Source organism: Mytilus edulis, chromosome 4 (assembly GCF_963676685.1).
Source record: "Mytilus edulis chromosome 4, xbMytEdul2.2, whole genome shotgun sequence".
NCBI classification, from domain to species: domain Eukaryota; kingdom Metazoa; phylum Mollusca; class Bivalvia; order Mytilida; family Mytilidae; genus Mytilus; species Mytilus edulis.
The window spans coordinates 22,165,768-22,192,288 of NC_092347.1; the positions used below are offsets into that span (position 1 = coordinate 22,165,768).

Below are 26,521 nucleotides of genomic sequence, written 5' to 3' on the forward strand. Positions count from 1 at the left end.
TTTACGATATTCATAAATAAAGGGGTCAAGTAGGGTTCATCCGATTTATATTATTTTAAAAGAGGACAATATTGAAGTATAACCATAAAGTATTTTACAAGTCTTTGTTTTTACTTACTAGTATCATAAACTTTATAATCACCACAAGTGAAGAAAATGATCGAAGTTATCGTATAAAAAGCAGAATGATCATGAATCAAACATAACTTCCCGATCATGTCATCTTCACAAACATATAGCCTGCCTCCAGTCTCTGAAAAGGTGAGGATATCTAGATAGCATGGGTTCTTAGAACCTATATTACAGTCTCTTATAAATGACCAATAAGTAATTTATTTCAAATTAATACTATTTGTGTTCACTCTGTTTTTTCTTCTTTATTGCAAAATGTTTGATGATTGCTCAGTTGTTAAATTTTACAAGTCATCTTGATTGTTTGTTTATTTTGAATAAGAACTGTACTTTCTGATTAACTTATTCATATCAACTAATATTGATATAATTTTGATATAAGCTAATTGATTATGGTTGTTTCAGAATGTGATAAAAAATGGTACAAAATTCATACAATTTGATACTTTAACGAAAGCATTGGAAATCGAGATTCCTGTAACAGACGATATACCAACTAAGGATGATATTTCAAAGGCCGAGGATGATGATCCTTACAAACTACCAGATCTACCTGATAATAGCGTAAAATGGGAAGGTATTTATTTCTTGTATTTAGTGCTATTTGTATTTATTCGTATTTATTCATTTACATTCATATCATAAATAAAGCCAATAAAATATATTATGATATATAATAGTGTTAAAGTAGAATACCTCCAAAGTTTCATCTTTTTTGTTTCTTTCTTTTTACAAATAAAATATGTTTAAACTAAAATCACTTAATTCTGGTTGCTTATGAAATTATGATTTGTTTTGTGATATTTTAAAAATGACAGTTTTTATTAAAATATTTTAAAATTAAAGGGGCACTAGCTGTCAAATTCATGTTCACAAATTTGACTCAAATTCTCATATTTTATATATAACAATGTAAAACATTTTCCCAAACTATCAAAAGTATAAAATAAACAATTTACAGGTCATGGTCTCAATAAGATTTAGCTTCGTTTCGTGTGAATTTTAGCAATGACGCCATCTAATCAAATTTCGAGTTAACCTTCTATGACCATATAAGCGATGTAAAAACAAACATAGATATAATTAGATTAAGTAACTCGTGCAGTTGGATTTTTATAGGTCTACTAAATTTTGTATTATAGATTAAAAGTTTATGTTTATCGTTGTTTTTTCCTAAATAAGAATGATTTTTTGTGGATCGAATCAGTCAATTAAATATTTACGTTTGTTTCACTTTCATTGTTGACATTCTTCTCCTAAAAATACCGTACACGGACTATGCATGCGTTATTCTATCTCTTTCTACGGGGTTAAATTGGAGTTCAAATGAATACAGGTTTAATGAGGTCGAGTTATTTATTCACTTGCAAGTGAATAATTCATTATCAATTATTATTAGCTTAATTTGACAAAATTGAACCATTTTAGCTGCTAAAAGTGAATTATTATTTCACTATTTCACTTTCATTAATGATTGAACGAAAAAAAAATCATACTTTAGATTTTTTATATATCTCGTAGCTAGTGCCCCTTTAAAACTGCGTGTTTAGCAGACATTAATTTGTTTAATAATAATAATGTTCCATCACCGAAGGTGGACAAGTGATGTAATGATTTTCCATAGAGTTGTTTATGCATCTGGTGATAAAGGGTTTGAAATTATATTATTTTTTTATTTTAGACTGGCTTCTTATTTGAAATATTTGCAACTGGACGTTAAACATCTAACAATCAAAGAATCAATCTTTTTATTTAAAATTCCAGTTTCTGTATATATGCTTTGCATGTCTTTTTTTTTTTTTTTAGATATGTCAAACAAAGAAAGGATTAAATGGTTTATCACATCATTTGGGAAAGCAATTGGATTACTGGCTCTGCTTTATACCTTTGTGTGTACCCTGGATTTTCTAAGTTCTGCTTTCCGTCTCCTAGGAGGTAAATATTTAAATCGTGTAGCTATATTTGTCATAAACGTCATTTCCTCAATTTCCATTTTCGTTCTACAGCAAACAATTCTTTTATAATTTTGGATACATTTATATATACCATTGAACATTCTATTCAGGTAAAAATATATTTACTCTGCCACACAAGAACTTTTATTTTCATTTTTGTAAAACTTCTTCATACCAATCATAAATGTTTATTTCAATAACTGTCAATAAATAAGTACTTGTTTTATAGGTAAAGCAGTAGGAGAAGCCCTTAGCAGCAGTGTTTTAGCTTCTAATCCAATAGCAGGATTAATGATCGGAGTTCTGTCAACAGTCCTTGTTCAGAGCTCATCTACCTCCACTACAGTCGTGGTGTCTATGATCTCAGCAGATAGTAAGTACTAGGTCTTGATCCACTTACTTAAAAGCTATAACTTGCACATCAACTTTTTAATGTGATTTAAAAGTCAATTGAAATACACTATTTTGTAAAGAGGAACACAAATGGAACGCCACTTTTATTCAAGTTCTTCGTCTTGATGTTACATAAAGGTCGTTTGAGAAGAACAAATTAATATCTCGCAAAATGATCAGAACTTTACTGTTATATCAGCTATTTCATTAGTTCAGTAATTTTAGATAACATAAAGTAAAAAAGACGACATATAAACCTAACCATAGTTTGAGGAAATTTTTCTCAAATTTATTTAATAATGACGCATGTTTAAACATTGAATAGATTGTCAGAAAAAATACCCGTCACTTTTCTTCTTATCCAATGTCATTGTCATTGTATTTACATATATCAATATATCCACAGTTATAACGGTCAAGTTAGCCATCCCAATTATTATGGGAGCGAACATTGGAACAACTGTCACTAACTATATCGTTGCTATGGGACAAACTGGTGACCGGAACCACTTCAGAAGATCGTATGCTGCAGCAACTGTTCACGATATGTTTAATTGGTTGAATGTGTTACTACTGCTTCCGATAGAAGTGGCAACTGGGTACTTATACCGCCTTTCAAAAGCCATAATAGACAGTCTACCTCAAAGTAATGGAACTGTTAGTGAACCAGAGTTTTTGAAGGCGATCACAAAACCTTTTACGTCTTTTATTGTATCAGTAAGTACTATAATTTTTAGGCCCTTTATGATCTTTTATTACATTAATGACATTTAAAACCATAAAAAAGTTTGATTGTCTATCTTATTAAAGAAATACAATTACAGAGCAATTTCATTGTTGTTAATTGTCTCTATCTTGCAGTGAGTTATTTAACGATGATTCCACTTATATACACAGATAATAGCGGATATGCTCCCTATGTCGTTACTACAATCACGTTCCCTTTTCACGAATTTGACGTACCGAATTAGATTTAATACTGGGTTTGTACTAATACGAGCAACACACACGACGTTTGCCACATGTCGAGCAGGATCTGCCTACCCTTCCGGAGCACCTATGATAACCCCTTTTTTATGTGGAGTTCGTGCTGCTCAGTCTTCATTTTTCTATGTTGTGTCTTGTGTATTATTGATTTTTAAAATTAGCCATGGCTTTATTTTTTAATTTGTGAGTTTGAATGTCCCTCTGGTATCTTTTGCCCCTCTTTTATTTCATATCTTCAGTACGGACTCGATGTGCCTCTGCTTGGAAATGTTGAAATGGAATAATTCATTATATCCCTTTTTACCCTTATATCGGTTTTTTTAATGTCATAATAACATATGATAATGTCAACTGTGAAAGTGAAAATGGTAATAGATATACTAAAAGATGTTTTTATTGGATAACCTCTATCTAAGACACTCAAATTATAAAATTAAAACACACAGATGTATTTATACTTGAGGGGCATTATAACCAGAAGTAACGTAAAAAGTTAAGCAAAACCCACACAAGGTCAACATTGCAAGAGGTAGTTAAAGTCTTAGTTTCTAATAATTTATCAACGGGGAATATAAAAAAGCAGAGTACAATCATGTATGAATATTAATGGCTGCGTAGCTGATGATGACGATATTTGATTGCAGCCTTCCTAAAATAGGATGCACAAAAATGACAATTTGTCATTTGGTCTCTGGCGGATGTTTTTCTTATCTTTTTGATAATCATACCGCATCTCCTTATTTTTATATTAACTAAATGAAATTGACAAATGCAAGCCAATGTTAACACCTCAAGCTTACATGAGACTCCGACCGATATTTTATCTATTAAAAAGTCAACTCTTTTGTTTCTTTTTAGAAACCTACTTTTTTTCTTTACAGATAGACTCAGGAGTAATAGCTAAAATAGCACAGGGTAAAGATGAAAACGTAACAACTATGATGAAAGGAGGTATGTTTTGTTTTTCTTAGGAAAGAAAATAAGAAAACTTTATGCTAATTTGTCATCAATGTTATACAGTAAAGGCATACCAGTTTACTAAGTAAGGTCTACAGTAGAATCCTAAGATGAACCCCTTGTCTGACAACATGGACGTTATCCACAAAAGAACGAATCGTTTGGTCATATAGCTCAACTGTAGATCTGGTATATCTTTGGTTTTTAAATATACGATCTTGATGAAGGAAAATCCCTTACAGAGCAGGGCTTTGGACGAATGACATAAGAATTTTCTTTTATTTAAAATCGCATTAAATTGACAATTTACAAACTTTTGACAAAAAAACAAAACAGTAATACCTTAATTAAAAGGTGGATGTAAATATGAAAAATACCAGATTGTCGCACAGATATTATACGTCATAATATACGTATTAGATATATGCTAAATGCCTTGATTTTTATATTTCAGGAGTGATGAAAGATATAGGATGGAATGACACAAACACTGGAATACTGTTACTGGTATTGTCTTTAATTATTCTGTGTATTTGTTTAGTCCTCATTGTTAAACTCTTACACTCTGTTTTGAGTGGTAAAATTGCGAAGATTATCAGAAGAATCGTCAATGCCAACTCTACAGGATGTTTAGGGTTTCTGACAGGACTTCTGGCAATACTGATTGGAGCAGGGTTAACCTTCTTGGTGCAAAGCAGTTCTATTTTTACATCTGCATGTACCCCGTTAGTTGGACTAGGGATAATACACATAGACAGAATGTATCCTATGACCCTTGGTGCTAATATTGGAACAACCGGAACTAGTTTATTAGCAGCATTTGCTTCCGCCGGAAGTGGTAATTTTGACAATACTTTACAGATTGCTTTGTGTCATTTGTTTTTTAATTTAACCGGGGTCTTTGCTTTTTACATTATATATCCAATGCGAAAACTTCCGATCGGTGCAGCTAAGTTTATGGGTAATGTTACTGCAAATTACCGATGGTTTGCCCTTGTTTATCTTATTTCCATGTATTTCCTGTTTCCTGGTATAGTTTTTGGGTTGTCATTAGCTGGGTGGAAAGTTTTGCTTGGTATTGGAGTGCCCGTAATAATTTTAATACTCTTTATCGTTATCATAAACATTATCCAGTGGAAGGCACCTGGAATTCTACCGAGAAGATTACGAACATGGGATTTTCTACCAATTGCTCTCCGTTCACTTGAACCATACGATGCATTTTTTGTTTCAATCAATGACAAATTGCCATGCAAAAAGAAAAATATTGACTCTTATAACGAAGAAGATGACAAACCTCCTGTTTATGTTAAGACAATTTCTTGAAACGGTTAATTAGGTTTCAGCTATTCAAGTCTAAGACGCATTTATCTTAAATAGAAGGTAACTGACGCATTTATCGTAAATATAAAGTAAATATAACATAAAAACCAAAATGAATTAAATGATAATCGATTTAAAAAAAGAATAATTAAAAAAGAGAAAAGAATATTTTTACAAAAAAATCAATAAAAATAATATAAGAATATGAAAAAATATGCCCCAAAAAAAAATATATTTAGTATAATGTACAAAATAGATACGTTTTAGAAAAAAGACAATAATCGACCAATTATATACATTAATAATGTTTAAAAAAAAGTTTGACTGTAGCAGTGGCAACCACGACATATTTCGAAACTAAATTTGAAAGGTTATAAAAGAAAATAATTGTTGTTTGTGGAAAAAAAAATACCCTGACAGAAATCAGACTTAAGATTATTATATGGTTTAGGGAAAATGCAATATAATACCTCTATCAGATCTTATGCTGTCCACTACAAAGAAAACAGTGGTAAGACTAAACGATTACTTTTCAGTATGATATTTTTACAGGGTATATAAAATTCATGTTTTTATACAAAACAGAAACAGTTTTAAATATACGGGTCCGTTTTCATGGCTCTATCAAATCTATTTTCAGTGAAAATTTGCCATTTCTGAATTACTGTATTTTTAATGTTCGACTATGTATGCACAGGGATATTCGTTGACTGTGTTAAACAATACAGGTTTACAACAATACGGTACTCTATGATTTTTGCATTAATATTTGTGAATAATTTTTGTTTGTATTGCACGCACCTGCGAGTGCAATTTTTCATTAACGTGGGATGATATTGACACAAACAAAATAAACAATAATCTTTTGTTTGTATAGCAAAACATGAACAAATTAAAAAAAAATATTATTTGTTCCTGATGCAGTAGCTTATTTGAAGCTATATTTACACTAATGTGAATAGTGCACTTTACATTTTCGTTAAATTTTGTTGGAACCATTATGTGGCTATACAAAAAGGATACGTTTGTTGTTATTGCAATAATAAAGACAAAATAATAATGATCAGGCTATTGTTTTTTTGTGTGTTAATAGAAAACAGCAAACACGTCATAACTAGTATTCAATACCTGACTACATGTACAACATCAAAAACAGGCGTACACGACTTTTGGAAGAAATAATTAATTGTGAAACAAGATAAGTCGTATTAAGTTTAAATATATTTATTGATAGTGGATTGGGAAACACGTTATTACAACTTATATTAATCCCATTCCACTTTGCTGGTGCGAGTGTTGCCTTGTAGCGGCATTAGCCTGTTCTTTTTCGAAATCTACAATATTTCTTATTTGTTTGATGCTCTTCATCATGATCATTTTCTTTAAAGTCACAATGTAACTTTGATCTTTGAACTCCTGCTTGATAAGCTCTATGTAAGGGTGATTCAATGGCTTGGTTCTTTTTCTTTTACGGAATTTGTTTATATCTTTTTTGTTAAATCTCTGAGCTACTTAAGGCAACAGTACCATACCGGTGTTCAAAAGTCATAAATCGATTGAGAAAAAAAAACAAATCCGGGTAACAAACTAAAACCGAGGGAAACACATCAGAGTAAATCGTGTTTATTTATCATTTGCATGGTTTGTTAGTATATTGGAAATAATGATAATAATTCCCTTGAAATCACATGTAGAATGAGGCACACGATATATGATACTTATTAGTACCCCTATTCATACTATGAGTTATTACTCTCGAATAAAATGTCCATTATGGACTCAAAACAACATCTTCATACGTACACGCGTTATTCACATTTCAAGGGAGGATTTGATTCGCTGCTACCAATTATCAGCAGTTTGTATCATAAACTAGCATATGATGATTTATTTGTATACAAAGTAAAATCATAAATATACTGAGCTCCGAGGAAAATTCAATACGGAAAATCCCAAATTAAAAGGCAAAATCAAATGATAAAACACATCACACTAATGGACAACAACTGTCATATTTCTGACTTTGTACAGGCATTTTCAAATGTCCATTATGGACAAAGCCGTAATATCTGTGGCTCCACATTTTTAGAAGAATTAATTTATCGTAGCGGAGAACTCATGCAGCGTCTTTACACTAAATCCATTGTATGTTGGATGTGTACGGATTGATAGTTTAGTCTTAGTTGCATGATTTTTTTATTAGTTGTTAGTGGCTTTGAACTAGCTGTCAGATAACTTCGAGTACTCTCAGATCTGTTCATTGTGTCTTTTTGTGTCGGGATGTATATAAATACCGGGCCACGTCCACTTGTATGTTTGTCCATCTGATGAGTTAAGCCTTTTTCAACTGATTTTTATAGTTCGTTGTTATGTTGTACTGTTATACCACTGTCCCAGGTTAGGGGGAGGATTGGGATCCCACTAATATGTTTAACCCCGCCACATTATTTATGTATGTACCTGTCCCAATTAAGGAGCCTGTAATTCAGTGGTTGTCGTTTGTTTATGTGTTACACATTTGCTTTTCGTTCGTTCGTTCGTTCGTTCGTTCGTTCGTTCGTTCTTTCTTCTTTTTTTTTTTACATTAATAAGGCCGTTAGTTTTCTCGTTTGAATTGTTTTACATTGTCTTATTGGGGCCTTTTATAGCTGACTATGCGGTATGGGCTTTGCTTATTGTTGAAGGCCGTACGGTGACCTATAGTTGTTAATTTCTGTGTAATTTTGGTCTTTTGTGGATAGTTGTCTCATTAGCAATCGTACCACATCTTCTTTTTTATATTACCTGCCACCACTGTCGGCCCTCAATTTCCAGTGACACCCCAAACTAAGTTATGTTTTTCTCTGACTGTTTATGACATCTTTACACTAAATCCATTGTATGTTGGATGTGTACGGATTGATAGTTTAGTCTTAATTGCATGATTTTTTTTATTATTTGTTAGTGGCTTTGAACTAGCTGTCAGATAACTGCGAGTACTCTCAGATCTGTTCATTGTGTCTTTTTGTGTCGGGATGTATATAAATACCGGGCCACGTCCACTTGTATGTTTGTCCATCTGATGAGTTAAGCCTTTTTCAACTCATTTTTATAGGTCGTTGTTATGTTGTACTGTTATACCACTGTCCCAGGTTAGGGGAGGATTGGGATCCCACTAACATGTTTAACCCCGCCACATTATTTATGTATGTACCTGTCCCAAGTCAGGAGCCTGTAATTCAGTGGTTGTCGTTTGTTTATGTATTAAACATTTGTTTTTCGTTCGTTCTTTTTTTTTTTTACATTAATAAGGCAGTTAGTTTTCTCGTTTGAATTGTTTTACATTGTCTTATCGGGGCCTTTTATAGCTGACTATGCGGTATGGGCTTTGCTCATTGTTGAAGGCCGTACGGTGACCTATAGTTATTAATTTCTGTGTAATTTTGGTCTTTTGTGGATAGTTGTCTCATTGGCAATCGTACCACATCTTCTTTTTTTATATAAAATGTCACCACTGTCGGTGGATACATTTTCCAATACTTTCCTAAGGAGTTTCGTTCCGACAAGGCGTGAAATTTGTCAATTAGCATTTAAACATTTTGTAAAAAAATAAACTATGGGGAAAGCGTATCTTTCGCCCCTTTTTTTTTTTTTTTATCTAACTACATGAAGTAAATGTGAAAATCTTGAAATGAAATTGCCGTAAAGGGAACAACTGCAAACCTAGAAATACTCTTTTATAAAACATCAGAAAGTAAATTCATAAAGATGAACTTATTTATGTGTAATAATGAAGACGGACTGTCCGAGCGATTAAATTGATGGTACCTTTGATAACCATCAATACACTCAATTGATAATTTGTTTTAACGTTTTATTGTATTTACGCAAAAAGATTATATCAATTTCACATTTTTAAGATCTTTGATACAGCTTCTTACCAATTGAAAAAGAGTAATTGAAGCATTACTCTCCAATACATTGCTATTTCTAATATTACAAATTTAATTCATCCCTTTATTGTTGTAGAGTTATTCATTTGTGACAATAAAATCACTTAATTATTTTTCCCGAGTGCAATCGAGTTTCTGACATTTTTCATTTTTATTTCGGTAAGGTCTTTTTTATTCATTTTAAAGTTTATTCTAAAATCATAAAAGATAGAAAAAAGAAACAGTCACCGGTAGACTGAGTGTACTTGTTTGAGAGAGACCGAGATAGAGAGATTCTAAAGTAATTTTCATAAAAACAATCTTATGAGAAACAAACTTGAAACTTTGATCAACTTAGCTCTATACGACTTGTTATCAGATGATTTGTAAATGAAGGCGGAGCTATCATATCAATAGAGGTACACAACATTTTTTTAACAATTATATAACATTTTAAAACAGGTATGTTACACTGTCTATGGGTTGTTTTGTCACTCATGCATGCATAGTGGTAAACGTATATGACTGTTTAAAAAACCTCTATAACCGTAATCAATCTTTAAGTTCATATATTTTATCGAACACCCTTATCAAAATATACGATTGATATCAATTCTACTTGAATCTTTGTGAGAGTACTTCATATTTATATGAGCATTAAAGTGGTGCTTAACGTATTTTTAAAAAGATATTGTTTCATTTCAGCCTATTGGCTATCAACAGAAAAAGGAGTAGGGTGGATCAAGATTACATCCATGGACCACGGGGGGCTATAACAGGCGTGCAGTTTAATTGGTCTGATTTTTCCGAATTTGTATTTTTAGTACTTATAATTTATAATCTTTAAATGTACAAAAGTTTTACCAGTATTCGTCTATAGAATATGATTCACCCATCGTTGAAAGCTGTACGGGGACCTATAATGGTTTACCTCTATATCATGTTTATTGTTATAAATCCTGGAACGTGTTGTTGATAACACTAATAGACATATATTTTGTAGATTATCTCCTTTCACGTCTAGTGGAAGAGATTAGCAAGCAAAATCGAGGGAATTGTGCAAATGATGATACAAGCATTAAAATTAGCACAAAGAATCATTATTATAAACTATTTAAGAAAAAACTGCTGGCCATTAGAAAATAAGAATTCAAGATAGTCACGGCCTTTTTCTGAAACGGCTGGTTTTTTTTTCAGTTTGGGAATACTGATTTTTCATGAAAACCTTTCTTTGATCTTCTTTTTGTAAAAAACCGGTTTGGTGGCTACCTTCCTTACATGTGCCGTATTTACTAAAAATGAATATTAAAAATATCAAGGGTTGGCGCATTTGTGAAATGTAACAAAATTCATTCAAAAACATTTGAACTATTTACTATATATTTAGTGTTTTTAGAATTCTAATGATATTACGAATTGGTTTGAAAACATTTCTTATGGTTATAATACAAATGCATTAAACAATTTTGCGCAAGCGCAAACTATTTTTAGACATAAAAAGCGATTTGCATGCACTGCTCTGACACACTGGCATAAATCGTAGTTAATATCATTATAAAAAATCCTCGTGTCAGGAATTTTTGAAATGCGGATGCCAAAATATAACTATGTTGGTAACTGTAAATGCTACCGTTCTGACCTTCCTTGTACGGGTTTTGGTATTGAGAGTTGTCAGATAATAATAAGATAAGCAACTTGATAATAATAAGATAATAATAATAATATTGATAATACGATAATAATAATAAGATAATAATAATGATAATGATAATAAGATAATAATAAGATAAGCAACCTGTCTTTCTTACCAAGCTAGGCATTTAAACTTAACAAAGAAAGTGTTATCATTTGTTAAGTGGATGGAAATTATAAAAAACAACAACATTTTCAACGTTTTTGTCGCCATTTAGGAACTGGAAGTCACTATTTTTTCTTTATTTATGTGTTGTTTTGTCGTTCTTTAGGAATTGTTACATATGTTTTATCAAAACTTACACTGGATTTTACCTATAACACAGCTTTCAATGATGTCTCTTGTTAAGTTGATGGAAATTAAAAAAAAATACATTTTCAACTTTTTTGCCGCCGTTTTGGAACCGGAAGTCACTCTTTTTCTTCATTTATGTGTTGTTTTGTGGTACTTTAGGAACTGTTTTATCAAAACTAATATTGGATTATACTTAGAAAACAGCTTTCAATGATTTACGAAATGCAGCCAATTGAATATGACGCCGTTTTCAAAATGAGCGGTGGCAATCTTGAAAAAAATGGATTTTTTTTATGGCCAGCTGCTAATTTTTTTTATTATCATTTAGTCAACCTTTATACCAAATTTTATGCTTGTAACACGATTTGCACAATTATGTTCATAATATCTCCTATCCTTTATGTCTGATTTAAAATTTTATTTATCATTAGAATATAATTATAAAGTGGTTATTTAGGTAGTCATCCAATTTGTTCAAAAAAGTAGTTTAGAGATATTCAAATCTCGTAAATCGATTAAAAAAGGACATTTCAAGGTTATAAACGAAACCTGTAAGAATCCCATAAATTCCTAAAGAAGAGTGACCAGGGGACTGAAGCTGTGCAAGGATCTGTCCTAAGTAGATATAATAAGATGTGGTATGAGTGCAAATAAGAAAACTCTTTATCCAAGTCACAAGTTGAAATAGTAAACCATTGAAACCTATTTAAGGGAGCTGGCCTCTCAGTTTCAAAGTAATTAACTTTTCAAAACACTAGCATATATTGATAGGGGATTAATAAAGGAATCAAAAGAGCAAAAAAAATATATAGGTCACTGTGCTTGTAAACGAGATATTAGCCATTGAAATTTTGGCGGGAAAATGTTTTCTCTTGACTTTTCATAGCTTTATCATAGACAAGTTTAAGTCTTCAAAAACTATTAAAAGGTAATTAAAATTTTAGAAGACTTTAACAGACAGCTTATCATTATACATGTTAAAGAATTATAAAAAGAAAAATGGGGGTCACCGGGCAAATTTTATTAAGGCATTCAAATGGATAAAACCAGAGGATTCCGAAAATCTGACCAAAATTCCAAAACATGACAAGCAAGCTTCCTTAAGGAATTATATTAGGTAATGTTAGGATCAACTTACGCAATGTCTAAATTAGCATGCACTTACAAGCTATCTTGCCACTATCTGAGCCAGGACGCCCTTACCGCTGTCCTGAGTGTATGTGTGAAGTAAAATAGGATATTCAAAGGTTAAGATATACAAAAATGCCTCAAATTTCACATGTATTGAACAAATAGATTAAAATTTAGACTTTTCTTCAGTAGTATTATAAAGATCATAAATAATTGTACATCAAACATTCCGAAACAAGAACACATACATTAAAAATGTAAATACAGTGAACTCCTATTTCTGAATCTTTTTTGCTAATGTTTCAATTTTTTCTTAAAATAGATAAAACATTTATAACAGATATAGGAATATGTGGTGTGAGTGCCAATGCGACAACTCTCCATCCAAATCACAATTTATAAAAGTAAACCATTATAGGTCAATGTACGGCCTGCAACACGGAGCCTTGGCTCACACCGAACAAAAAGCTATAAAGGCCCCCAAAATTATTTGTGTAAAACCATTCAAACGGGAAAACCAACGGTCTAAGAAGCATTATTTTTGATATTTTAGCGATTTGTGCCGAAAAAAAAATAGCATCGAAAAATTTCTGAAATGTATGTTGCCAAATATCAAAGCTATATTTGTCATGACAAAACTATTAAACATAAATAATTTTATGTTATACAACTTAAACGTTTTAATCTAAAAAAAAAAAAGAAGTGATAAATGAATGCTATATAAATAGATATAGAAGTGAAACATTTTCATTTGTTAGTTCTGTAAGTACTACACCACATGTTACATGGCATTGACAAATCAATTAGGTTTCGGAGGGACAACAATGTTTAAACGATATTACTGTAGGCAATCGAACGTGGCATGTGTTTATCGAAGCTGTCCTGGGATCTGTTTTAGGAATAAATTTAAAAAATGTTATGACCGAATAACGAAATGTCTCAGCATGTATATCGAAGCTATCTAAGTACTATCTCATCAAGGATGTCCGAACCGGTGTCCCAAGTGTTAGAACACAGAAAAGAGGATTCAAAAAAGGAGATGTCTTAGAAAGCATCGTATTTCATCAGAAGTAAATTAATATGAGGCAGGTATTACCTGTGAAAGGGGACGAAGTCTCTGATTTTTTTTATTAATTCAAACATATATTAATTTCAAAACGGAAATACCGTAACGTTTCCGATTTTGGTTCTGTTATTAGGGATTTTAGTTGTGACGTTATTTAAGTTATGACGTCATATGCAATATATACAAAGAAACGCTATCATTAGGTAACGTTTTTTCATATCAAGGACTTATTAAAAATTAAATTGATATTGCGTTCCTTCCTATTTTATACTAGACTGATAAATATATAGTTTACTCAAAATTTCATGCAAACGAGACCGGAAAAAGGAAGTACATTTTAGATTTCTGCGCAGATGCGGGAATTCAAAACATGATATAAAAAAAAATGAACGATTTTGAGTTCATTAGTACAATGAAAATATCGGGAAAATTTTCCCGATTTTTTTTTTTTTTTTTTTATTGAACTTTCTACTGTTATTGGAGACTTCGTCCCCATACTATAAGATTCAAAATGTGAAATATTTTAGTTAACTAAGATATTATTATAAACATAAAATATATGTATCTTATAATAATGCATTCAAACTTTATGAACAAAAGCAAAAACAAAAACGATCAAATGTAACAACGTTTTATATAGAATATGATAATAATTGAACAAATTATTTGAAAATAGTGAAAACTATTGAAAAATTTTGTCAATAACAATGATCACACATATACTTCTGTTTTCGTAATATCTTTTGGATTAGAGCGAGTTCTTAAATAGAAATAGATTAAAATATGAAAGAATGTTGCTTTTATAGTTAAAACCAAAATATACAAAACAAAAAGCAAACAAATATAAAAAGAAAGGGGTATATATATATATATTGCCAAACCATCTGTGTTACGGTCGTAATAATCTATACCGGGTTTAATAATAATTATGTCACCAAAATGTTGAATGGAGTATAATTGTCCCTATTGTTATTTAGAATAATGCCCCCTTAAAAGTAAAATCACAAAAATACTGAACTCCGAGGAAAACTCAAAAAAGGAAAGTCCCCAATCAAATGGCAAAATCAAAAGTTCAAACACATCAAACGAATGGAGAACAACTGTCATATTCCTGACTTGGTACAGGCATTTTCTTACGTAGAAAATGGTGGATTGAACCTGGTTTTATAGCTAGCTTAACCTCTCACGTACTTGTATGACAGTCGCATCAAATTTCATTATATTGTCAACGATGCGTGAACAAAACAAACAGACACAATAGGTAAAAATGTCAAAAATAGAGGTACAGCCGTCAACATTGTGTTATCATCTTAATCACTATAAAACAACAAAAGAAACACAAAAAGGCATACATCAAATTTAACATCCTCATTTTGCTTATATTATGCGATTTTATTTATCTATGTAAAATCCAACTATAAAGGATAGAAGGTTTTAAGTACTCGTGTAAAATTGCGCGTTTGAAATTCGCGCAGGTAGACAAAGAATAATTTTGTCGTTCAAAGTATGACAGGATACATAAATACAGAGTCATGTAAAATAGATATCACAAAAAACAGACTTAACAGTAAAAGTAATATTAATAAATAAAATAATTTTGTCATTCAAAGTATTCTAAATAAACATATATAGATGGTGGTCATGACATATATAATCCTAATGCTACAACCAGTGTCTCGGTCTTAAGAGCGATTCGATAAATATGCTCCTTGCTTGTTGGTTATTGTTAATATTTCAAATATAGTTTTTAATTAGATACAATGATTTTTCTATAACACCCCCTCCCACGGAAATAAGAAATTATAACAGTACTGTCCTAATAATTTAAGTTCATGTATTTCATACCTGAATATTTTTTGTTATTGTAGCGGTCTATAGATACAATCGAGCGTTTGGTTCTGCCAGGTAAGCAGATTTTGTTTTAATTTATTTTGGAATGCGCGATAATTTTGTTTTACACTTTTTTATTGACTCAAATTACTCCTGATATATGATATCGATGACTTAATATAGATATAAGATATCAAGACATAAAAAACGTGGATTGTATTGTGAATATTGAAGGAAGTTACATATTTCGAATAAATATGATTTAAATGATACTATGAACTTAAGTTGCTCCTCTATCTATATGTGAAAAACTATAAAACTGCTCTGTTAAAACATGATTCCTTAGTGGACCATTTGATATTTAGTGGGAGAAGGATTTTTGGCTAATAGAAGATCAATTTGGATGATGAATCCTGATGACATATTTCTTAGCAATTTAGTCCATGGGATTATGATTTGAAAAATCATTACTTTTTTTTCTTAAAAACATTCAATGCATATTATTTTTTCCCCGTCATTTCTATTATCAAATCACCAAATGATGAAAACTTTTTTTGACCATTACTAACGTTTTGTCCATGAATAATTATATTATTAGATTTTAATCATTTATTTTAAAGTCGCACTTGTATTATGCTTTAAGGGTTTATGTCAATGTGATGTATATCGCTATGGCCAACATGTTGTACAGTAATTATAGATTGCTTCAGGAAAAATCAGATATACTAGTATAGAGCGGTTAAAACATCATTGACAATCAGAAGTATCAAAAATGTTTGGAAGCATTACATCGTACGTGTCGTACGTGCTGTTTTGTATGATAGGTTTGACTTTTGCATGGCCCCCTGCCTTCAGAGTGCCAGTTGGTAAATATAATTTTTCATAACTTACATTCTAATTTTATTTGAATTAATCAACAGATTGTTTCATTAGTAAGGTTGAAACAATTTTATTAAACAATAGAAAAAATATGAATACGTATTATTATTTGCATCTGCAACCATTCATCATTTGTTCATATAGCAATCATATTCAGAGCGAGAACTGTACGTGTAGTCGTGTATCGTTATGGATCTTTCGATGGCACCGAATTTCAAAAAAAGAACTGAAAATAAACTCATCATAGATACCAGGACTAAATTTTGTATATACGCCAGACGCGCGTTTCGTCTACAAAAGACTAATCAGTGACGCTCGAATCCAAAAAAGTTAAAAAGGTCAAATAAAGTACGAAGTTGAAGAGCATTGAGGACCAAAATTCCTAAAAGTTTTGCCAAATCCAGTTAAGGTAATCCATGCCTGAGGTAGAAAAGCCTTAGTATTTCAAAAATCAAAATTTTGTAAACAGTTAATTAATAAATATAATCCTATCAATGATAATTCATGTCAGCACAAAAAGTGCTGACTACTGGGCTGGTGGTACCCTCGGGTAAATAAATCTCCACCAGCAGTGGCATAAAAGACCCAAAGCAAAAACGTTATGACTGCGTTTATTCACATTCATGTGAAAATTATGCCTTCAAAGTTTAAGTATAAATTAAGGCTCACATATCAATACAAATTCATGATTAACGCAACCGCCGGTTTCTGTATAATTCTTTACCATATATTTATATTGCCACATGAGTGTATATAAGTTACAAAGTTGACGGGTCGAGTAAAATAAACAACAAACTATATATTACGGACAAAGAAATCTGATCTCACTGTAAAATACAGGATTAAATGCAGAGACAGTCACATCAAGATAATCATTAGATTAGTGGCTGAAAAAGAGAACAAAAGGCAAATACTATGAATTGACTGCATATAAAGTATTTTGATAAAAATAAAAACACAAATGTAAATTCAACACCTTTATTCAAATACAAATACGCTGTAACCATTCAAATATGAAAACGCACGCCTCAAGTACTCGCGAAAACTCTCAACGAAATCACCTCAGCACAAAAGAAAAACTCTCTCATTGTTATGTATAAGAATGTATATAATGTATAACGTGACAAAAATCTCTACACAAATCGCACTAAATGTACACATACTTGATTAAATTATTTCACATATATTTCTAAATCTGAAGTTATATTGCTTGTCTTCATCTTAGAGCAACAATAAGTCCACATTGTAATACGAGACGGTTCCATACTCAGATTGATGATGCCATGCCTTCATTATGAAATCGATTGATATATTAAATTGAGTGAATAATTGGACAACACTCTGAACATATCTAAGCTTTATTAAAATTCAGGGGACTACAGTAAAACTGTTTATAGAAATAAATGTACTTTTCTCTTTTCAGATCCACGTAAGTATTGAATCTATAATAGGTAAGGACTACAAAAAAAGGGAAAAATGTTCACAACATTGTGAACTAAGGTAGGTAACTCTTCTATATTTAGATTTGAAAGACATTGTCAAATTGTTCCATTATATTCCTTTCAAAGAAATTTTTAAGGGTTTAAGTTTCTTATTTGTTTCAACTTTTTAATATAAATTTTATGTATTGAATCAGTAATTTGTATTTTATAAATTTATTCATAATGGTCTTTCTTTGTTTTTTAATCACTCCTAACCATTCTCTTGTTATTTTGAAATGATAAATTGTAGTGGCTTTTTAATATATAGTTTCATTATAAACCAACATAGTATGCGTTATTACCTGTGAAATTGTAACTGAGAGAGATGTGAGAACATATTATTTCATGCTTAGCTTCAAGTTAAGATTAATGAATGTGAAGGTTAGAAAATTTAATTGAAAAACACTGTGTTCAAATAAATATGATACCCTATATGAAATTGTAAAGCAAAAAAACCTTCTTGACGATACAGCAGTTTAGAAAATAGATGTTTGTTAAAAATGTTCTATTCTACAATTATTATAATTATCCTGTTTACGTCTATTGTTAAAAAAATCCAATATCCCAATTATGAGATTAAGCTAGTATATTGATGCTCCATCTAAAATGTATTCTGTTTTCTACATATAGAGCTTGGTAAATCAAACAACAAGTGATGACAATATATTTTGCCGTATTTGCGAAAATTGAAAATTTAACAATTAACGTCGTACATCAGTCATTTTTCATTGTGTTTTCAAAAGTAAAATAACGCAAATACGGAACTCCGTGGAAAATTCTACACAGAAAGCCCCTACGCAAATGGCAAAACAAAACGCTCAAACATATCAAACGAATGGATAACAACTCTCATATTCCTGACTTGGTACAGGCATAGCACAAAACTATTCTTAGCCAAGTTATAGAAAAACCTGTGATTTTCAATAATAGTACACCATAGCAATAATGTGAAGAGTGTCAATCTGGTGTAACTTGTATTATCTGCTTCGAATTTTACCTTAACGCTTGTAAAACTCGTTTTATTTGTGTCGATCGGAGTTCATGTTATTATTTTCACTTGAATTTATAATTTTTAAACTTTTATACTTGAGTACTACATGATATATTATTTAATAATAAATGGTCTGAAGGACTACAGTAGTGGTTGGATTGGTAAAAATAGAATTCACGGAAAATTCAAAACGAAAGTTCCTAATCGAATGTCAGCATCAAAAGCCCAAACACATCAAACGATGTATAATCAACTGTCTTATTCCTGACTCGGTACATACATTTTCTATGTAGCTCAATCTCTCACTTGTATGACTTTCGGTAATAAAATTTCATTATATTGACAACAATATGTGAACATAACAAAAAGACATAAGAGGGTAACATGTCAAAATACGTAATACGTTAATAACAGTCAGCATGGTATTATAATCTTTAACACTAAAAACAAACAAATATGTAAAAAAGAAACAAAAAAGCATATACATAGGTTGTCTAATTTTTAATGAAAACAGACGACAATTTAAGGCGTTTAAGTGTTTTGCTTTATCAGAAAAAAGTTAATAGCAAAACATCCAAACAATCCAAGTACCGTATATCAGGTTATTTTTGGCAGGTGTAAAACTTCACAATTTTTCTTGAATAACGTATACGAAATATTTTGGCGGTTATTATTTTGACAAATCAAAACTTTTATCAATACCTTTGCATGGACACTTTTAAATTGGCGGAATTTATTATGGCGATTTTGTTCAATCCATGAAAATAAGCGAAAATTTACACCCCGCGAAAATAACCCGCTGAACGATATATGATTAATACATTTTGCAGTCAAGTTTGTTTAGAACCTTCAGAAATACTGACGACTAGCTATTTCCAAGGAGAGTTATTACAAAGTAATGCATATGATATGTGATATTTATATTTCAGTTTGTTTAGAACCCCCAGAGATACTGACGAATAGCTGTTTCGAGGGAGAGTTATTACACAGTTATACATTTGATCGTTTCTCCATGTCATGTAAGAGATTTTTCCATCATGGTGGATGTAAAACTACTCCTAATCTGTTTAAATCATTGGCGGCATGCGAAGATGCTTGTAAAACTTTGTAACAAAATATTATTCTATATGCTATATGCTATAAAATGTTTCCTATTCCGTATTACTCCATAGAGTTTTGAAGTGTCTGATATCATTAAAACTTTTTACAAGTAGAAAACTTTTTAATAGTATTTGTATTTGAGTTCACAGACATAAGTAACACATATTATGAACATATACATCGAGACAGTAAACTTTAATGATACTACAGCTACAACAATACTCCTCACCCAAAAAAAGGCAACAGTAGTATACCGCTGCTCGAAATTTATAAATCGATTGAGAAAAAAAAAAACAAATCCGGATAACAAACTAAAACTGAGGGAAACACATCAAACATAAGAGGAGAACTACGACACAACAGAAACACAACACTAAAAACCAACACACACAGAAACGAACTATAATAAAACAATGGCTATTTTCCTGACTTGGTACAGGACATTAAAGAAAATAAATGGCTGGTTGAACCTAGTTTTGTGGCTAGTCTAACCTCGCACTTTTATGGCAATGTTAAATATAACACTAGAATGACACAATTAAATGGTAGGAATACAGAATAAATGAATGCAGCAACAAAAATACATACGAAATAACTTTATTTTAACCAAAAATCCTCCATCATTGGATACATACACAAAAAACTATAGAACTATAACCAATAACTTTAACCAACAAAAGTTAAAACAAATCTTATTATCCTCAACCAAAATCATCAACAAAGACACTCTAAAATTATAAATAATTACTTCAACCAACAAATATTAGAAAAAAAATCTTTTATTATCAACAAAAGGCAAAAACAAAGATTCCATATAACTATGAAAAACAACTTCATAAAATACAGTAAAAACCACTAAACATAATAAATACAGTACTAACTTTCTTACTGTCATGAATGTGAAAATGATAAGATGTGGTACAATTACCAATGAGACAACAGAGACCAAGTGACTATTAAAATAATAATTGAACGAAATACAATGTGATATAAAGCAAAAACGACAACCACTAAGCTACAGGATCATGACTTAGGACAAGCACACAAAGAATGCGGCAGGATTACAAATTGTTTGCCGGCGCCACAACCTCTAACCTGGGACAGTGCTGTGACAGTACTTAACATGAAGAAACTAAAAAACAGTTAAAATGATTTACTCAGAAGATCGATAGAAAGCAGAAAAACAAGTACCAAACACACAAAATTAACGTGACAAGGTTTTGATGCACCCATACAACAAAAAGGATACCAAGTACCGATCTAAGAGTACTCTCATTTACTGTCAGCTAGTTCAAAGCCAATAAAAGTAAAACAAGAATCGCGTATATAAAACCAAGGTATCAAATCAAAGTATAAATTATGAATAGTGTTGCAACTTGCAGATCATATTATAAAAACAATCTTTAGATCATATAAGAGCAATAATAGTTGTGACCGACGTAATTGCTATGACGAAAGTTCCTAGACTGGAGTTATTATTTTTTTACTTCCCAGGCCTTGCACTCCATGGATATTTGAATTAAAAGTAGAAAATCGTATCAATACCAAATATCAGCTTGGAGTCTTTTCTGAACATTTTAGGGTCCATGCCATAAGCAGCATAGTTAAAACATAGATAAAAGATACCAAAGAAACAATAAAAAATCTTACGTTTACATAACAGTCTACAAAACATTACATGGAAAACTTAAGAATTAACAACACTCTTGTCCAACAAAAACATGAGGTAATTTGAAGTGACCTGGAAGATTAAGTTGATCCTGTTCCACTATTGGTACCCGTAATGTCGCTCATGACTGGTAAATTATAGGTGAAAGTTTGCATACGGTGAGGTTGTATTCGAAAAACTTTGAAATCAAAATGAGGTTGTGACTACGAAACCCGTTTAAAAAGAGAGGCGAAAGATAACATATGGATATTCAATCTCATAAATTGAAAACAAATTGACAATCCAATGACAAAAAACATTGGAAAAAACGAGGAAAAGGCAAACAACAGTACACAAATATTAACAAAAAATTTAACAGTTCGACAACTTACATGTAAAGCTTCCGGTAAGGGTTTATTTCGGCCAAAAATTCGAAGTACATCTGATGACAGATTTTTGACTTTTTAAACACTTTACTTCTCCGATTCAATTGGTTATTATAAAAGCTTTTGACTGACTTGCTCATTAAAAAACTGCTCAAATTCAAGCTTAAATATGAAAAATCTATCAAATATACCATTAAACGTCTCTTTTCAGGTGATTTTTATCTAAACGGAAGTGGCCGCATTCGTGTTCACTTACAATATTTATAATGAGTTATCATTGAATACAACACATATTTAAATATCGAGAATGAATATAAGTGCAGCCATTTTCTTTTTAGACATTAACCGTCTTAAAATTTCCACAAATGTTTAAAGTGTAAAGATATCAGTATATTTGCATGAAATAATGATGATAATGCCTGATACATGTCCATTGTTTTTCTTAATCCAAAACAACCCACATTTATGTAACATAAGCATCTTTCTTTCCAATAAATAAGGAAAAGTTAACAATTTAACAAATTTGTCAAAACCCTATATCTTTTGGCCAAAAATGTGTCTTATCGGGCATACTCCTGTGTGAAATATCATAAAGGAAAGTCAGAGAGATGGTCATCGTTAACTTACTAAGTTAATATTAAATACGAGGAAAACTGTTAGTTATTTACTACTCCCTTGCTGCTTATCTTTAAACAGAAGAGAAAAGTAAAAGAAAAACATCGATGATTTAGTTCAATAGTCAGAAAGAAGTCAGATTGAGGAGGGTGAAGATCGAACAAGGTATTGTCTTTTTAAAACCACTCTAGATCTCCACATGTAGATCAATTAAGTATCGAGTATCGAGAATTTTTAAAAATACACATAGAGAACTCATCAAAATATAAAGACACAAAATGTCATGAAGATGGAAGTGAAAGTGGTAGAATCATCTATAATTCACATCAGTGCCATATTCGAAATGCCTTCATATCGTAACAAAAAGTAAAATCACAAAAGTACTAAACAATTCTGAAAGTCCATAATCACATGGCAAAATCATATAACAATACGCATCAAAAACGAACGGACAAGAACTGTCATATTCCTGACTTGGTACAGGCATTTTCAAATGTAGAAAATGGTGGATTAAACCTGGTTTTATAGCGCTAACCCTCTAACTTTGATGACAGTCTCATCAAATTCTGTTACATTTACATTGATGCGTTAACTAAACAGACACTATAAATAAAATAGTCAAAATATGGGTACATCAGTCATCATCGTATAACAAATTTAAAAGGAACAATTTAACAGAATACAAAAACATCTATTTAAACACATTCATTGATTTGTGTGTCTGACGTCAGAAATGTTATGCGTCACATAGATTTGTCGTTCAATGTGCATACACACAATTTAAAATTTACACAGGCAATGTTAGTATACAGGGTTAAGAAGATCAAAAGTATGTAAGAATAAATTTCAAAAATAGACGGAGATCCAAAATAGTCCAAAATTTATATATCCCTTTGTCAGATATGATAAGAGTATGTAAGAATAAATTTCAGAAATAGACCGAGATCCAAAATAGTTCAAAAGTTATATATCCCTATATTAGATATGATAAGAGTACTTACCAACATGACTTAAATGAGTAAAGTGCTACTAGTATATTTATTTATATCAACAAATAGACAATTTTGATATAAAACATCACAAGGAAAATATGATCACTCATTGTACGTCAAACTGTGTTTGATTTTACTTTGGTCGGCCGCCGTGTATCTTGAGGTATCTATTTAATCAAACAACACTTTACAAAGTACTTTGTACTTTTAATTACACAGGTGATGATGTTCGGCTACTTTGGCACTTATATAATTACTTTTTTTATAAGTTGATTCAGCGCTTCAAACGAAGGACAAGGTTATCCTAATATTGAACCTTTTATTTGGCTTTTTTATGTTAATATTCCGTTATCATAATTATTATTAAATGATCGAAACGTGGGACCAATGGGATGTCAAATTATTTAGGTGCCGGAAGATTGCGATATGGGACTATCATAGTTTCATTTTCACTTGTGATCCTATCATTCTTATCGGTCAACATATTCATACAAAGACCACTTCCTTGGTATGGGCATATGTCAGTACAGCAGAGGTTTTGCTCAAAGCGGACACAATTAAGATCTACTACAGATTGATTTTAAAATTGAGAATGGCCCCTTAACAAAAATGTAAACTAGTTTGAAGTGATAATGTACGTCATACTAAACTCCGAAATATACACAAGAAATTAAAATAAAAAAACATACAAGACTAACAAAGGCTCTTGACTTGGGACAGGCGCAAAAATGCGGCGGGGTTAAACATGTTTTTTGAGATCTCAACCTTCCCCCTATACCTATACCTTTGCATGAACAGATCAAATGAACCGATGTTGCCTTTGAGCCAACCAAAATCATACGGAGAAATTTTATTGTTTCTGTAGTAAGGACGACGTTGTCTTGGATAAGGTTTGACCCCCAGAAGAAGAAATAATACCATGTAGAATGTATACCCCATCTTCAGTTTGTTTTAATCTCATGATCTGCCAAACTTGTTAATAGTTATCAAAGGTGTGTCCATATTTACGGTGCATTTGTAATGATAAACCTAAATGAAAATGAGTTAAAAAATGTCTTTTTATAGACAATATGCATTCTGCTTAAGCCATACATCTAATTACTTTGTCAATAGGTAGGTATATCGTACTTAACTGCCGCATATACACCATCATCCAAAAGATAATACAGAAATGTTTTTAAAGCAGGTGGCATAATTTAAATTGAATGATCCAGTGAAATGTTAGAAAAGCTGTTTCATGTTCTGCATTAAATAGCTCCTTACTTTCTGATTTCAAATTGTGAAGTAAATATTTAGTGATGCAAGCTCGATAGTATAAAGCTTTACAAGTAAAATTCTCATGAGTCTAATCCTCAGAGGATACCTTATGAAGAACTTGCTTATACGCTTTATACATTTGCAAAATATACAAACAGACAAATCAGAATGAGTTGTAGATCTACTGCCTCGTTGATATATGAGAAGAGACTGGCTCGGTAAAATTGGTAATTGTAGTACAAAGTCTTTGTACAGACAAAACAGAAGATTATAAGTTGTGCTTACTTGTGAAATATTTATAGCAACTCTTACGATATTTTGTACTTTCAAATGGGATGTTTTCTTTTTAGTTTGTTCATACTTCTGTAAACTTCGTCTTGCCATTTTTCCACTGCGGCAATACAACTGTATCTTCATTTAAGTGTTAAACTACATAGTTTCTATGTAGTGAATACCTGACAGACTATGCATCTGTGCCAACCAATTGATAGTTTTTGCATTTTACGAAGGAAGGATTTTATATTAACTGAACTTTAAAAATTCAACACGACTCGGAAGATTTTCTACAATTTTCCGATACGACTCCTTAATTAGAAAGGGCTGAATTCGACAGAACTAAAAAACTATGTTTTATTTGATTTGATCTTAATTTCGGACGATTTTATATCTATTTAAGCTACACTGAAGTTGAAGATAGAAATAAAACCGTTTACATATGATTTATCGTACTCTACTAGCACTATAAGAACACGGAAATCGACTTACATATTCAATCAAAAACCGATAACGACGTATATAAGGAATTCTGGAAACTATAGTATTCTTACCCAACATTAAAAAAAATAACAGAAATTTGTGATTTTAAAAAATGTTGAGATAAAGTCTTAGTCTTGAATGAAAAAACGATAACTGACGAGTAATTTTGTGTGTTCTTAAACTAGTAGAGTCCAAAAACATTTCATAAAAATTAAATTGTAGATCCGAAAAGGTCAGGATTATGAAAATTTTCTTATAAAATGACAAATATTTAGAAGGAATGCAAATGTATGCGGACTTACAATTGAAAATATTGTTTTTCAATATTTTAAGAATCTAATTCTAATTATGCCTAAAATAGATACGTCTAATTTTTTTTTTTGCTTGAAAAACATGCCGTAATTCTATAATTTTCAAGTGATTTCTGAAATAAACGTCAATTTTATAAAAACTACACGGTACGATTTTGTGACGACCGGGCAAAAATCAAAGTTAAATCATTATTCTTTCATTTAAAAAAGAAATTAACCGTATGTTAGGTGGTAGTATTAAAGTCTTTAACTAGACGTCTTTTTCAAATATTACACTCGCTTATGTCGTTCAGTGGAAATGTACAGGTACATAACAAAGGAAATTAAACTTGACCGTGAAATACTAACAGCCAATCAAATACAACAACACAAATAAATTCCTTTTGCCTTTTTGTGCTTCTTTGGTACATGATTGTTTGTTTATATAGTGAT

General features: G+C 31.1%; 1 protein-coding gene across 1 annotated transcript; it reads left to right on the forward strand.

Annotated features, from left to right (window-relative positions):
- Positions 1-217: 217 nt before the first annotated feature.
- On the forward strand, positions 218-6,779 carry LOC139519219 (sodium-dependent phosphate transport protein 2B-like). Its single transcript, XM_071311163.1, has 7 exons — positions 218-261; positions 538-709; positions 1,939-2,067; positions 2,317-2,460; positions 2,887-3,197; positions 4,349-4,418; positions 4,879-6,779. The coding sequence occupies exons 3-7, from the start codon at positions 1,941-1,943 to the stop codon at positions 5,748-5,750; spliced, it is 1,524 nt and encodes a 507-aa protein (XP_071167264.1). The 5' UTR covers positions 218-261; positions 538-709; positions 1,939-1,940; the 3' UTR covers positions 5,751-6,779.
- The last annotated feature ends 19,742 nt before the right edge of the window (positions 6,780-26,521 follow it).

Excerpts from the sequence above, each read along its gene's own strand:
- LOC139519219 (XM_071311163.1), top strand. The coding sequence starts at position 1,941 with ATGTCAAACAAAGAAAGGATTAAATGGTTTATCACATCATTTGGGAAA. Across the intron at positions 2,068-2,316 it reads TGCTTTCCGTCTCCTAGGAG|GTAAAGCAGTAGGAGAAGCC; the intron begins GTAAATATTTAA and ends CTTGTTTTATAG. Across the intron at positions 4,419-4,878 it reads AACAACTATGATGAAAGGAG|GAGTGATGAAAGATATAGGA; the intron begins GTATGTTTTGTT and ends TTTATATTTCAG.